This window comes from Pseudorasbora parva, chromosome 8, assembly GCF_024679245.1.
Source record: "Pseudorasbora parva isolate DD20220531a chromosome 8, ASM2467924v1, whole genome shotgun sequence".
Taxonomy (NCBI): Eukaryota; Metazoa; Chordata; class Actinopteri; order Cypriniformes; family Gobionidae; genus Pseudorasbora; species Pseudorasbora parva.
The window spans coordinates 45,528,809-45,547,211 of NC_090179.1; the positions used below are offsets into that span (position 1 = coordinate 45,528,809).

General features: G+C 28.2%; 1 protein-coding gene across 1 annotated transcript in view; it reads left to right on the top strand.

The window, feature by feature from the left end:
* LOC137084565 (protein FAM133A-like) overlaps nucleotides 1-2,308 on the top strand; it is a 7,106-nt gene extending 4,798 nt beyond the window's left edge. Inside the window, exons 6-8 of the mRNA XM_067450856.1 lie at nucleotides 497-586; nucleotides 1,049-1,118; nucleotides 2,298-2,308. Of these exons, the coding sequence (XP_067306957.1) occupies nucleotides 497-586; nucleotides 1,049-1,118; nucleotides 2,298-2,308 (171 nt within the window). The remainder of the gene's footprint in view (nucleotides 1-496; nucleotides 587-1,048; nucleotides 1,119-2,297) is intronic.
* The last annotated feature ends 16,095 nt before the right edge of the window (nucleotides 2,309-18,403 follow it).

The following is an 18,403-nucleotide window of genomic DNA, read 5'->3' on the forward strand; positions in this document are numbered from 1 at the left end:
TTCACAGAGAGAACTGATGATTTACATTGGAATAATCATTTACAGGTTTTTTATGTATTTTTTAATCAAATAAAAGCAGGCTTGATGAGCAGAAGAGATTTCTTTCAAAAAATGTCTTTCTTTTTTATACTGTAGAGACTTTAGAGAGAATAAAGAGCTAACAAGCTCTTTTGGCATGTGTTGCTTTTATGTGATTGGTGGAATTTTCTGTAGAGCATCATGGGTAATGTAGTTTTTCACTGTGAATTCCACTGTTAAATAATTATTTTTAAAAATAAGTTGAAATAATGTGGACTGACAGCTTCAACAGAAGTTTATACCATTGATTAACAACCTCGCAGCTCACAGTAGAGCTGTAATGGTTTGTAAGATAATGATCAAAATCAGTTTCCCTATGGAGAGAGTTTTTCATTGTCGTACATGTCCGGTGTGCGGCCCACTTTAGTTGTTTAATGTAAGTTAATCATCCTCATCTTTCTGTGTCGCTGTCCGTCAGCTATCTTCCTCTGAGAGCTCCACTGAAGATGAAGAGATGATGGTGAAAATGAAGAAGAAAGACAAAAAGAAGAAAAAGCAAAAGAAGAAGGTAATACAGAAAAGTCAGTATTTAATGATCCAAAACATTCATTTAGGATATTAAATGGGCCCAATTTGAATTTCATGTTTAAGATATGTATTGTAAATGCTCTTACAAAACATGAGAATGACTAATAAAAGATTAAGGAGTCATGAGTCACGGTAGTCATTATACACGAATCAAAGTGTCCCACTGTCCGACACTGACGACTGCGGCTTTAATTGCCGTACGGTGGATCTGTCGATAACAGACACAATCAGTCTGACTCACTTCTCTCTATGACTCAGCTTTAAAAAGTAGTTTAAGTTCAAAGGGTTAAAATCAAACTGAACAGAATCGAGCTCATTATATCATCATGCCGTTTACACAGGACAAGAAGGTGAGGACATTAGTCACACAAACACCTGAGGAACAGGAGAATTCAGTCGCATCGCCATCTTGGATGAGAGTTTAATTTTCTGTCTGTCGCAGGTGCTTGAGCTGAAACAGGAAGATGGAGAGCTGACAGATGACTGTGTGAATGTCGCTTCGTCTTTATTTGGTGAACTGCTTTTATTTATTTATTTAGATTTGCGTGTAGTTTAACCCTGTTAATACATGGATGGAGTGCTGTTTTAGATTTATTCATTATCTCTACCTGACAATTACTGTTTGAGGTAACCCCCCCATTATTCAAGTCCATCAGTTACAATCCCCCCAATATTTTCAACATGAAAATCACAGTAGATCAACTGAAAAATATGTAGAATTAATTTATTTTGTAACAATAATTTTGTTCCTAATCAAATATGACACTGACAAAAGTATTCACATCAGTGTTTGTTTTCTTCCTAAATCCATCTGACTTTTGAACGAATTGGATGAATGAACGATTTAAGTGGCTCACTCATTTAAACAGTGAATCGCTGCCGCCTACTGCCGGTTTCAATACTTAGCCTAATTTCTTTCTTTTTATAATCTCTACTATGTTAGAATTGTATGAGTGCTTATACACAAATTTCATATGATTACAAGGTCTATAATCTCTTAACATGTTTTTATAATAAGATTCGAGGTAAATATACCAGCACGGTAGAAAAGTCAGCAGAGGGAGAGGAGGAGCAGGTGATCAGGTAAAGAAAACAGCAGCTTTGTAAAGTTAGGCTATATATATATATATATATATATATATATATATATATACACGCAGCACACCAACGTTCAACCCCCCCAGTGTTCGAACCAAATCTACGCCCTTGGATTATCGTCGCAACACTAAAAAAACACTCTATGTGTGACTGTGTTGATCTTGATGGATATAATTTCAAAGAGAGAATCAGGTGGATGATCACTCAAGGTTTCTTTTTTGGCCTGGGGGAAATACACACAGCCAAAAATGCTGGTTAAGGTCACTGCATGTGCATGTAAAACCAGCAGTGAACCATCGTGAAGCTGCACAATATACATTATTTCAAAGTGATCGTGAACATATAGTGGACAAAACTCTTAATAAAACATACATTTAAGAGAATAGAACATAAAACAGCAAGTTTTCTTCTTAATACTCATCACATTATATTAATGTAAAGAAACTATAAACTCAAGTGACCAATATTTTACATATTTTATATAAATACAGAAAGGAAAGAATGCACATATCTAAAATGGCGCAGATACACACTCAGCACATGCGAGAGCCTAAGCACGTGTGATGATCACTAAGGCCCCATTTTCACTGCAGGGTTCAAGTGACACAATTCTGATTCATCCCTCTCATGTGGCTCAGATCGGATATAACGTGTGAACGTGTAAGCAGGAAAAAAACGCATGAACTCCGATATCCTCAGATCAGATTCAGGCCTCACTCATATGATTGTGTTTATTGGAGTCATTCTCGTTTCTGAGGTCTAGATCGATCTGTCAAAAAATAAAATGTCATATGCTTAGAAAATGCATGTAAATGCAAATTAACCTCTTAATCTTCAGGTATCATCATCATCATCATCATCATCATCATGACAAAAAGAAGAAGAAAAGGAAGAAAGTGAAGGTCTGAATCATATACACAATGTAGTTTAATGGAATTTCACATGCATGTAAAATTAAAGTTTACGAAGACCTACACATAGCATGAGGACAAAAATAAAAAATAAATACATATATATATATTTTTATACAGTATATATACCAAAACATATGTGGAGAACCATGCTGTTTGATTTTGATTAGTCATACTAATCATAGTCAAAATTATGATAAAAAACATCATACTAATCATAGTCAAAATTATGATAAAAAACGTCATACTAACCATAGTCAAAATTATGATAAAAAACGTCATACTAATCACTGTCGAAATTATGATCAAAAACGTCATACTAATAATAGTCAAAATTATGATCAAAAACGTCATACTAACCATAGTCAAAATTATGATCAAAAACGTCATACTAACCATAGTCAAAATTATGATCAAAAACGTCATACTAACCATAGTCAAAATTATGATAAAAAACGTCATACTAATCACTGTCGAAATTATGATCAAAAACGTCATACTAACCATGGTCAAAATTATGATCGAAAACGTCATACTAACCATAGTCAAAATTATGATAAAAAACGTCATACTAACCATGGCCAAAATTATGATCAAAAACGTCATACTAATCATAGTCAAAATTATGATAAAAAACGTCATACTAATCACTGTCGAAATTATGATCAAAAACGTCATACTAATCATAGTCAAAATTATGATAAAAAACGTCATACTAATCACTGTCGAAATTATGATCAAAAACGTCATACTAATCATAGTCAAAATTATGATAAAAAACGTCATACTAATCATAGTCAAAATTATGATAAAAAACGTCATACTAACCATGGTCAAAATTATGATCGAAAACGTCATACTAACCATTGTCGAAATTATGATCAAAAACGTCATACTAATCATAGTCAAAATTATGATAAAAAATGTCATACTAATCACTGTCGAAATTATGATCAAAAACGTCATACTAATCATAGTCAAAATTATGATAAAAAACGTCATACTAATCATAGTCAAAATTATGATAAAAAACGTCATACTAATCATAGTCAAAATTATGATAAAAAACGTCATACTAACCATAGTCAAAATTATGATAAAAAACGTCATACTAACCATAGTCAAAATTATGATGAAAAACGTCATACTAATCATAGTCAAAATTATGATGAAAAACGTCATACTAATCATAGTCAAAATTATGATGAAAAACGTCATACTAACCATAGTCAAAATTATGCAAAAAAACGTCATACTAACCATAGTCGAAATTATGATCAAAAACATCATACAAACCATAGTCAAAATTATGCAAAAAACGTCACACTAATCATAGTCGAAATTATGATCAAAACGTCATACTAATCGTAGTCAAAATTATGATGAAAAACGTCATACTAATCAGTCATAATTATGATTGAAAACGTCATACTAATCATAGTCAAAATTATGCAAAAAACGTCATACTAATGATAGTCAAAATAATGATAAAAAACGTCATACTAATCATAGTCGAAATTATGATGAAAAACGTCATACTAACCATAGTCAAAATTATGATGAAAAACGTCATACTAATCATAGTCAAAATTATGATGAAAAACGTCATACTAACCATAGTCAAAATTATGCAAAAAACGTCATACTAACCATAGTCGAAATTATGATCAAAAACGTCATACTAACCATTGTCAAAATTATGATCAAAAACGTCATACTAATCATAGTCGAAATTATGATCAAAAACGTCATACTAACCATTGTCAAAATTATGATGAAAAACGTCAAACTAACCATAGTCAAAATTATGATCAAAAAAGTCATACTAATCGTAGTCAAAATTATGATGAAAAACGTCATACTAATCGTAGTCAAAATTATGCAAAAAACGTCATACTAATCGTAGTCAAAATTATGATGAAAACGTCATACTAACCATTGTCAAAATTATGATCAAAAAAGTCATACTAATCATAGTCAAAATTATGATCAAAAACGTCATACTAACCATTGTCAAAATTATGCAAAAAACGTCATACTAATCGTAGTCAAAATTATGATCAAAAACGTCATACTAACCATTGTCAAAATTATGATCAAAAACGTCATACTAATCGTAGTCAAAATTATGATCAAAAAAGTCATACTAATCGTAGTCAAAATTATGATGAAAAACGTCATACTAATCGTAGTCAAAATTATGCAAAAAACGTCATACTAATCGTAGTCAAAATTATGATGAAAACGTCATACTAACCATTGTCAAAATTATGATCAAAAAAGTCATACTAATCATAGTCAAAATTATGATCAAAAACGTCATACTAACCATTGTCAAAATTATGCAAAAAACGTCATACTAATCGTAGTCAAAATTATGATCAAAAACGTCATACTAACCATTGTCAAAATTATGATCAAAAACGTCATACTAATCGTAGTCAAAATTATGATCAAAAAAGTCATACTAATCGTAGTCAAAATTATGATGAAAAACGTCATACTAATCGTAGTCAAAATTATGCAAAAAACGTCATACTAATCGTAGTCAAAATTATGATGAAAAACGTCATACTAATCATAGTCAAAATTATGATGAAAAACGTCATACTAACCATAGTCAAAATTATGCAAAAAACGTCATACTAATCGTAGTCAATATTATGATTGAAAACGTCATACTAATCATAGTCAAAATTATGATTGAAAACGTCATACTAATCATAGTCAAAATTATGCAAAAAACGTCATACTAATCATAGTCAAAATTATGCAAAAAACGTCATACTAATCATAGTCAAAATTATGCAAAAAACGTCATACTAACCATTGTCAAAATTATGATGAAAAACGTCACACTAACCATAGTCAAAATTATGATTGAAAACGTCATACTAATCATAGTCAAAATTATGCAAAAAACGTCATAATAATCATAGTCAAAATTATGCAAAAAACGTCATACTAATCATAGTCAAAATTATGATGAAAAACGTCATACTAATCATAGTCGAAATTATGATGAAAAACGTCATACTAACCATAGTCAAAATTATGATGAAAAACGTCATACTAATCATAGTCAAAATTATGCAAAAAACGTCATACTAACCATTGTCAAAATTATGATGAAAAACGTCACACTAACCATAGTCAAAATTATGATGAAAAACGTCATACTAATCAGTCATAATTATGATTGAAAAAGTCATACTAATCATAGTCAAAATTATGATGAAAAATGTCATACTAATGATAGTCAAAATTATGATAAAAAACGTCATACTAATCATAGTCGAAATTATGATGAAAAACGTCATACTAATCATAGTCAAAATTATGATGAAAAACGTCATACTAATCATAGTCAAAATTATGATGAAAAACGTCATACTAACCATAGTCAAAATTATGCAAAAAACGTCATACTAACCATAGTCAAAATTATGATCAAAACGTCATACTAACCATAGTCAAAATTATGATCAAAAACGTCATACTAATCATAGTCGAAATTATGATCAAAACGTCATACTAATCGTAGTCAAAATTATGCAAAAAACGTCATACTAATCGTAGTCAAAATTATGATCAAAAAGTAATACTAATCATAGTCAAAATTATGATGAAAAACGTCATACTAATCGTAGTCAAAATTATGATGAAAAACGTCATACTAATCATAGTCAAAATTATGATGAAAAACGTCATACTAACCATAGTCAAAATTATGCAAAAAACGTCATACTAATCGTAGTCAAAATTATGATGAAAACGTCATACTAATCATAGTCAAAATTATGATGAAAAACGTCATACTAACCATAGTCAAAATTATGCAAAAAACGTCATACTAATCGTAGTCAAAATTATGATGAAAACGTCATACTAATCGTAGTCAAAATTATGCAAAAAACGTCATACTAACCATAGTCGAAATTATGATCAAAACGTCATACTAATCATAGTCAAAATTATGATGAAAAACGTCATACTAACCATAGTCAAAATTATGATCAAAACGTCATACTAATCGTAGTCAAAATTATGCAAAAAAAGTCATACTAACCATAGTCGAAATTATGATAAAAAAAGTCATACTAATCATAGTCAAAATTATGATCAAAACGTCATACTAATCATAGTCGAAATTATGCAAAAAACGTCATACTAACCATAGTCAAAATTATGCAAAAAAATGTCATACTAATCATAGTCAAAATTATGCAAAAAACGTCATACTAACCATTGTCAAAATTATGATCAAAACGTCATACTAACCATAGTCAAAATTATGATGAAAAACGTCATACTAATCATAGTCAAAATTATGATGAAAAACGTCATACTAATCATAGTCAAAATTATGATGAAAAACGTCATACTAACCATAGTCAAAATTATGCAAAAAACGTCATACTAATCATAGTCAAAATTATGATGAAAAACGTCATACTAATCATAGTCAAAATTATGATGAAAAACGTCATACTAACCATAGTCAAAATTATGCAAAAAACGTCATACTAACCATAGTCAAAATTATGATCAAAAACGTCATACTAACCATAGTCGAAATTATGCAAAAAACGTCATACTAATCATAGTCGAAATTATGATCAAAACGTCATACTAATCGTAGTCAAAATTATGCAAAAAACGTCATACTAATCGTAGTCAAAATTATGATCAAAAAAGTCATACTAATCGTAGTCAAAATTATGATGAAAAACGTCATACTAATCGTAGTCAAAATTATGATGAAAAACGTCATACTAACCATAGTCAAAATTATGATGAAAAACGTCATACTAATCATAGTCAAAATTATGATGAAAAACGTCATACTAATCATAGTCAAAATTATGATGAAAAACGTCATACTAACCATAGTCAAAATTATGCAAAAAACGTCATACTAATCGTAGTCAAAATTATGATGAAAACGTCATACTAATCATAGTCAAAATTATGATGAAAAACGTCATACTAACCATAGTCAAAATTATGATCAAAACGTCATACTAATCGTAGTCAAAATTATGCACAAAACGTCATACTAACCATAGTCGAAATTATGATCAAAACGTCATACTAATCATAGTCAAAATTATGATGAAAAACGTCATACTAACCATAGTCAAAATTATGATCAAAACGTCATACTAATCGTAGTCAAAATTATGCAAAAAAGTCATACTAACCATAGTCAAAATTATGCAAAAAAGTCATACTAATCATAGTCAAAATTATGATCAAAACGTCATACTAATCATAGTCGAAATTATGCAAAAAACGTCATACTAACCATAGTCAAAATTATGCAAAAAAATGTCATACTAATCATAGTCAAAATTATGCAAAAAACGTCATACTAACCATTGTCAAAATTATGATCAAAACGTCATACTAACCATAGTCAAAATTATGATCAAAAACGTCATACTAACCATAGTAAAAATTATGATGAAAAACGTCATACTAATCATAGTCAAAATTATGATGAAAAACGTCATACTAACCATAGTCAAAATTATGCAAAAAACGTCATACTAATCATAGTCAAAATTATGATGAAAAACGTCATACTAACCATAGTCAAAATTATGCAAAAAACGTCATACTAATCGTAGTCAAAATTATGATCAAAAAAGTCATACTAATCGTAGTCAAAATTATGATGAAAAACGTCATACTAATCATAGTCAAAATTATGATGAAAAACGTCATACTAACCATAGTCAAAATTATGCAAAAAACGTCATACTAATCGTAGTCAAAATTATGATGAAAACGTCATACTAATCATAGTCAAAATTATGATGAAAAACGTCATACTAACCATAGTCAAAATTATGATCAAAACGTCATACTAATCGTAGTCAAAATTATGCACAAAACGTCATACTAACCATAGTCGAAATTATGATCAAAACGTCATACTAATCATAGTCAAAATTATGATGAAAAACGTCATACTAACCATAGTCAAAATTATGATCAAAACGTCATACTAATCATAGTCGAAATTATGCAAAAAACGTCATACTAACCATAGTCAAAATTATACAAAAAAATGTCATACTAATCATAGTCAAAATTATGCAAAAAGTGTCATACTAACCATTGTCAAAATTATGATCAAAACGTCATACTAACCATAGTCAAAATTATTATCAAAAACGTCATACTAATCATAGTCAAAATTATGATGAAAAACGTCATACTAATCATAGTCAAAATTATGATGAAAAACGTCATACTAACCATAGTCAAAATTATGCAAAAAACGTCATACGTCAAAATTATGCAAAAAACGTCATAGTCAAAATTATGCAAAAAACGTCATACTAACCATTGTCAAAATTATGATGAAAAACGTCACACTAACCATAGTCAAAATTATGATTAAAAACGTCATACTAATCAGTCATAATTATGATGAAAAACGTCATACTAATCAGTCATAATTATGATTGAAAACATCATACTAACCATAGTCAAAATTATGATGAAAAACGTCATACTAATGATAGTCAAAATTATGATAAAAAACGTCATACTAATCATAGTCGAAATTATGATGAAAAACGTCATACTAACCATAGTCAAAATTATGATGAAAAACGTCATACTAATCATAGTCAAAATTATGATGAAAAACGTCATACTAATCATAGTCAAAATTATGATGAAAAACGTCATACTAATCATAGTCAAAATTATGATGAAAAACGTCATACTAACCATAGTCAAAATTATGCAAAAAACGTCATACTAATCATAGTCGAAATTATGATCAAAACGTCATACTAATCGTAGTCAAAATTATGCAAAAAACGTCATACTAATCGTAGTCAAAATTATGATCAAAAAAGTCATACTAATCGTAGTCAAAATTATGATGAAAAACGTCATACTAACCATAGTCAAAATTATGATGAAAAACGTCATACTAATCATAGTCAAAATTATGATGAAAAACGTCATACTAACCATAGTCAAAATTATGCAAAAAACGTCATACTAATCATAGTCGAAATTATGATCAAAACGTCATACTAATCGTAGTCAAAATTATGCAAAAAACGTCATACTAATCGTAGTCAAAATTATGATCAAAAAAGTCATACTAATCATAGTCAAAATTATGATGAAAAACGTCATACTAACCATAGTCAAAATTATGCAAAAAACGTCATACTAATCATTGTCAAAATTATGATGAAAAACGTCATACTAACCATAGTCAAAATTATGCAAAAAACGTCATACTAATCGTAGTCAAAATTATGATCAAAAAAGTCATACTAATCGTAGTCAAAATTATGATGAAAAACGTCATACTAATCATAGTCAAAATTATGATGAAAAACGTCATACTAACCATAGTCAAAATTATGCAAAAAACGTCATACTAATCGTAGTCAAAATTATGATGAAAACGTCATACTAATCATAGTCAAAATTATGATGAAAAACGTCATACTAACCATAGTCAAAATTATGCAAAAAACGTCATACTAATCAGTCATAATTATGATGAAAAACGTCATACTAATCAGTCATAATTATGATTGAAAACGTCATACTAATCATAGTCAAAATTATGCAAAAAACGTCACACTAATCATAGTCAAAATTATGATGAAAAACGTCATACTAACCATAGTCAAAATTATGCAAAAAACGTCATACTAATCGTAGTCAAAATTATGATGAAAACGTCATACTAATCAGTCATAATTATGATGAAAAACGTCATACTAATCAGTCATAATTATGATTGAAAACGTCATACTAATCATAGTCAAAATTATGCAAAAAACGTCATACTAACCATTGTCAAAATTATGATGAAAAACGTCACACTAACCATAGTCAAAATTATGATGAAAAACGTCATACTAATCAGTCATAATTATGATGAAAAACGTCATACTAACCATAGTCAAAATTATGCAAAAAACGTCATACTAATCGTAGTCAAAATTATGATGAAAACGTCATACTAATCAGTCATAATTATGATGAAAAACGTCATACTAATCAGTCATAATTATGATTGAAAACGTCATACTAATCATAGTCAAAATTATGCAAAAAACGTCATACTAACCATTGTCAAAATTATGATGAAAAACGTCACACTAACCATAGTCAAAATTATGATGAAAAACGTCATACTAATCAGTCATAATTATGATGAAAAACGTCATACTAATCAGTCATAATTATGATTGAAAATGTCATACTAACCATAGTCAAAATTATGATGAAAAACGTCATACTAATCATAGTAAAAATTATGATGAAAAACGTCATACTAATCATAGTAAAAATTATGATGAAAAACGTCATACTAATCATAGTAAAAATTATGATGAAAAACGTCATACTAATCATAGTAAAAATTATGATGAAAAACGTCATACTAATCATAGTAAAAATTATGATGAAAAACGTCATACTAATCATAGTCAAAATTATGATGAAAAACGTCATACTAACCATAGTCAAAATTATGCAAAAAACGTCATACTAACCATAGTCGAAATTATGATGAAAAACGTCATACTAATCGTAGTCAAAATTATGCAAAAAACGTCATACTAATCGTAGTCAAAATTATGATCAAAAAGTCATACTAATCGTAGTCAAAATTATGATGAAAAACGTCATACTAATCTTAGTCAAAATTATAATGAAAAACGTCATACTAATCATAGTCCAAATTATGATGAAAAACGTCATACTAACCATAGTCAAAATTATGCAAAAAACGTCATACTAATCGTAGTCAAAATTATGATGAAAACGTCATACTAATCATAGTCAAAATTATGATGTAAAACGTCATACTAACCATAGTCAAAATTATGCAAAAAACGTCATACTAATCGTAGTCAAAATTATGATGAAAACGTCATTCTAATCATAGTCAAAATTATGATGAAAAACGTCATACTAACCATAGTCAAAATTATGATCAAAACGTCATACTAATCGTAGTCAAAATTATGCAAAAAACGTCTTACTAACCATAGTCGAAATTATGATCAAAACGTCATACTAATCATAGTCAAAATTATGATGAAAAACGTCATACTAACCATAGTCAAAATTATGCAAAAAAAGTCATACTAACCATAGTCGAAATTATGATAAAGTCATACTAATCATAGTCAAAATTATGATCAAAACGTCATACTAATCATAGTCGAAATTATGCAAAAAACGTCATACTAACCATAGTCAAAATTATGCAAAAAAACGTCATACTAATCATAGTCAAAATTATGCAAAAAACGTCATACTAACCATTGTCAAAATTATGATCAAAACGTCATACTAATCTCAGTCAAAATTATGATGAAAAACGTCATACTAACCATAGTCAAAATTATGCAAAAAACTTCATACTAATCATAGTCAAAATTATGCAAAAAACGTCATACTAACCATTGTCAAAATTATGATGAAAAACGTCACACTAACCATAGTCAAAATTATGATGAAAAACGTCATACTAATCAGTCATAATTATGATGAAAAACGTCATACTAATCAGTCATAATTATGATCAAAAACGTCATACTAACCATAGTCAAAATTATGATGAAAAACGTCATACTAACCATAGTCGAAATTATGATGAAAAACGTCATACTAATCATAGTCAAAATTATGCAAAAAACGTCATACTAATCGTAGTCAAAATTATGATGAAAACGTCATACTAATCATAGTCAAAATTATGATCAAAAACGTCATACTAACCATAGTCAAAATTATGATCAAAAACGTCATACTAACCATAGTCAAAATTATGCAAAAAACGTCATACTAATCAGTCATAATTATGATGAAAAACGTCATACTAATCAGTCATAATTATGATTGAAAACGTCATACTAATCATAGTCAAAATTATGCAAAAAACGTCATACTAATCGTAGTCAAAATTATGATGAAAACGTCATACTAATCATAGTCAAAATTATGATGAAAAACTTCATACTAACCATAGTCAAAATTATGCAAAAAACGTCATACTAATCGTAGTCAAAATTATGATGAAAACGTCATACTAATCAGTCAAAATTATGATGAAAAACTTCATACTAACCATAGTCAAAATTATGCAAAAAACGTCATACTAATCATAGTCAAAATTATGCAAAAAACGTCATACTAATCGTAGTCAAAATTATGATGAAAACGTCATACTAATCATAGTCAAAATTATGATCAAAAACGTCATACTAACCATAGTCAAAATTATGCAAAAAACGTCATACTAATCAGTCATAATTATGATGAAAAACGTCATACTAATCAGTCATAATTATGATTGAAAACGTCATACTAATCATAGTCAAAATTATGCAAAAAACGTCATACTAATCGTAGTCAAAATTATGATGAAAACGTCATACTAATCATAGTCAAAATTATGATGAAAAACTTCATACTAACCATAGTCAAAATTATGCAAAAAACGTCATACTAATCGTAGTCAAAATTATGATGAAAACGTCATACTAATCAGTCATAATTATGATGAAAAACGTCATACTAATCAGTCATAATTATGATTGAAAACGTCATACTAATCATAGTCAAAATTATGCAAAAAACGTCATACTAACCATTGTCAAAATTATGATGAAAAACGTCACACTAACCATAGTCAAAATTATGATGAAAAACGTCATACTAATCAGTCATAATTATGATGAAAAACGTCATACTAATCAGTCATAATTATGATTGAAAACGTCATACTAACCATAGTCAAAATTATGATGAAAAACGTCCTACTAATGATAGTCAAAATTATGATAAAAAACGTCATACTAATCATAGTCGAAATTATGATGAAAAACGTCATACTAACCATAGTCAAAATTATGATGAAAAACGTCATACTAATCATAGTAAAAATTATGATGAAAAGCGTCATACTAATCATAGTCAAAATTATGATGAAAAACGTCATACTAATCATAGTCAAAATTATGATGAAAAACGTCATACTAATCATATTAAAAATTATGATGAAAAACGTCATACTAATCATAGTCAAAATTATGATGAAAAACGTCATACTAATCATAGTAAAAATTATGATGAAAAACGTCCTACTAATCATAGTAAAAATTATGATGAAAAACGTCATACTAATCATAGTCAAAATTATGATGAAAAACGTCATACTAATCATAGTCAAAATTATGATGAAAAACGTCATACTAACCATAGTCAAAATTATGCAAAAAACGTCATACTAACCATAGTCGAAATTATGATCAAAAACGTCATACTAATCATAGTCGAAATTATGATCAAAACGTCATACTAATCGTAGTCAAAATTATGCAAAAAACGTCATACTAATCGTAGTCAAAATTATGATGAAAAACGTCATACTAACCATAGTCAAAATTATGATCAAAACGTCATACTAACCATAGTCGAAATTATGATAAAAAACGTCATACTAATCATAGTCAAAATTATGATCAAAAACGTCACACTAATCATAGTCGAAATTGTGATCAAAAACGTCATACTAACCATAGTCGAAATTATGATCAAAAACGTCATACTAACCATAGTCAAAATTATGATCAAAACGTCATACTAACCATAGTCGAAATTATGATCAAAAACGTCATACTAATCATAGTCAAAATTATGATCAAAAACGTCACACTAATCATAGTCAAAATTATGATAAAAAACGTCATACTAATCATAGTCAAAATTATGATCAAAACGTCATACTAACCCTAGTCGAAATTATGATCAAAAACGTCATACTAATCATAGTCGAAATTATGATCAAAAACGTCATACTAACCATGGTCCAAATTATGATCAGAAACGTCATACTAACCATAGTCGAAATTATGATCAAAAACGTCATACTAATCATAGTCGAAATTATGATCAAAAACGTCATACTAACCATGGTCAAAATTATGATCAAAACGTCATACTAACCACTGTCAAAATTATCATCAAAACGTCATACTAACCATGGTCAAAATTATGATCAAAACGTCATACTAATCATAGTCGAAATTATGATCAAAAACGTCATACTAATCATAGTCGAAATTATGATCAAAAACGTCATACTAATCATAGTCAAAATTATGATCAAAAACGTCACACTAATCATAGTCGAAATTATGATCAAAAACGTCATACTAACCATAGTCGAAATTATGATCAAAAACGTCATACTAACCATAGTCAAAATTATGATCAAAACGTCATACTAACCATAGTCGAAATTATGATCAAAAACGTCATACTAACCATAGTCAAAATTATGATCAAAAACGTCACACTAATCATAGTCAAAATTATGATAAAAAACGTCATACTAATCATAGTCAAAATTATGATCAAAACGTCATACTAACCATAGTCGAAATTATGATCAAAAACGTCATACTAATCATTATGATCAAAAACATCATACTAACCATAGTCAAAATTATGATAAAAACGTCACACTAACCATAGTCAAAATTATGATAAAAAACGTCATACTAATCATAGTCGAAATTATGATAAAAAACATCATACTAACCATAGTCAAAATTATGATAAAAACGTCACACTAACCATAGTCAAAATTATGATAAAAAACGTCACACTAACCATAGTCAAAATTATGATCAAAAACGTCACACTAACCATAGTCAAAATTATGATAAAAAACGTCATGCTAATCATAGTCGAAATTATGATAAAAAACGTCATGCTTATCATAGTCGAAATTATGATCAAAAACGTCACACTAATCATAGTCAAAATTATGATAAAAAAGTCATACTAACCATAGTCAAAATTATGATAAAAAACGTCATACTAATCATAGTCGAAATTATGATCAAACACGTCATACTAACCATAGTCGAAATTATGATCAAAAACGTCATACTAATCATAGTCGAAATTATGATCAAAAACGTCATACTAATCATAGTCGAAATTATGATCAAAAACGTCATACTAACCATAGTCAAAATTATGATCAAAAACGTCACACTAACCATAGTCAAAATTATGATCAAAAACGTCATGCTAATCATAGTCGAAATTATGATCAAACACGTCATACTAATCATAGTCAAAATTATGATTGAAAACGTCATACTAACCATAATCAAAATTATGATAAAAAACGTCATACTAACCATAGTCAAAATTATGAAAAAAACGTCATACTAATCATAGTCAAAATTATGATCAAAAACGTCATACTAATCATAGTCGAAATTATGATAAAAAACGTCATACTAACCATAGTCAAAATTATGATCAAAAACGTCATACTAACCATAGTCAAAATTATGATAAAAAACGTCATACTAATCATAGTCAAAATTATCATCAAAAACGTCATGCTAATCATAGTCGAAATTATGATCAAAAACGTCATACTAATGATGGTCAAAATTATGATAAAAAACGTCATACTAATCATAGTCAAAATTATGATCAAAAACGTCATACTAATCATAGTCGAAATTATGATAAAAAACGTCATACTAATCATAGTCAAAATTATGATAAAAAACGTCATACTAATCATAGTCGAAATTATGATCAAACACGTCATACTAACCATAGTCGAAATTATGATCAAAAACGTCATACTAATCATAGTCGAAATTATGATCAAAAACGTCATACTAATCATAGTCGAAATTATGATCAAAAACGTCATACTAACCATAGTCAAAATTATGATCAAAAACGTCATACTAACCATAGTCAAAATTATGATCAAAAACGTCATACTAACCATAGTCAAAATTATGATCAAAAACGTCATACTAATCATAGTCGAAATTATGATCAAACACGTCATACTAATCATAGTCAAAATTATGATTGAAAACGTCATACTAACCATAATCAAAATTATGATAAAAAACGTCATACTAACCATAGTCAAAATTATGAAAAAAACGTCATACTAATCATAGTCAAAATTATGATCAAAAACGTCATACTAATCATAGTCAAAATTATGATCAAAAACGTCATGCTAATCATAGTCGAAATTATGATCAAAAACGTCATACTAATGATGGTCAAAATTATGATAAAAAACGTCATACTAATCATAGTCGAAATTATGATAAAAAAACGTCATACTAACCATAGTCAAAATTATGATCAAAAACGTCATACTAATGATGGTCAAAATTATGATAAAAAACGTCATACTAATCATAGTCGAAATTATGATAAAAAAACGTCATACTAACCATAGTCAAAATTATGATCAAAAACGTCATACTAACCATTGTCAAAATTATTATAAAAAACGTCATACTAATCATAGTCAAAATTATGATCAAAAACGTCATGCTAATCATAGTCGAAATTATGATCAAAAACGTCATACTAATGATGGTCAAAATTATGATCAAAAAGGTCATACTAATCATAGTCAAAATTATGATAAAAAACGTCATACTAATCATAGTCGAAATTATGATCAAAAACGTCATACTAACCATTGTCAAAATTATGAGCAAAAACGTCATACTAACCACTGTCAAAATTATGATCAAAAAGTCATACTAACCATAGTCAAAATTATGATCAAAAACGTCATAATAACCATAGTCAAAATTATGATAAAAAACGTCATACTAATCATAGTCGAAATTATGATCAAAAACATCATACTAACCATAGTCAAAATTATGATTGAAAACGTCATACTAACCATAGTCAAATTTATTATCAAAAACGTCATACTAACCATTGTCAAAATTATGAGCAAAAACGTCATACTAACCACTGTCAAAATTATGATCAAAACGTCATACTAACCATAGTCAAAATTATGATCAAAAACGTCATAATAACCATAGTCAAAATTATGATTGAAAACGTCATACTAACCATAGTCAAAATTATGATAAAAAACGTCATACTAATCATAGTCGAAATTATGATAAAAAACATCATACTAACCATAGTCAAAATTATGATAAAAACGTCACACTAACCATAGTCAAAATTATGATAAAAAACGTCATACTAACCATAGTCAAAATTATGATCAAAAACGTCATACTAACCATAGTCAAAATTATGATCAAAAACGTCACACTAACCATAGTCAAAATTATGATCAAAAACGTCACACTAACCATAGTCAAAATTATGATAAAAAACGTCATGCTAATCATAGTCGAAATTATGATAAAAAACGTCATGCTTATCATAGTCGAAATTATGATCAAAAACGTCACACTAATCATAGTCAAAATTATGATAAAAAAGTCATACTAACCATAGTCAAAATTATGATAAAAAACGTCATACTAATCATAGTCGAAATTATGATCAAACACGTCATACTAACCATAGTCGAAATTATGATCAAAAACGTCATACTAATCATAGTCGAAATTATGATCAAAAACGTCATACTAATCATAGTCGAAATTATGATCAAAAACGTCATACTAACCATAGTCAAAATTATGATCAAAAACGTCACACTAACCATAGTCAAAATTATGATCAAAAACGTCATGCTAATCATAGTCGAAATTATGATCAAACACGTCATACTAATCATAGTCAAAATTATGATTGAAAACGTCATACTAACCATAATCAAAATTATGATAAAAAACGTCATACTAACCATAGTCAAAATTATGAAAAAAACGTCATACTAATCATAGTCAAAATTATGATCAAAAACGTCATACTAATCATAGTCGAAATTATGATAA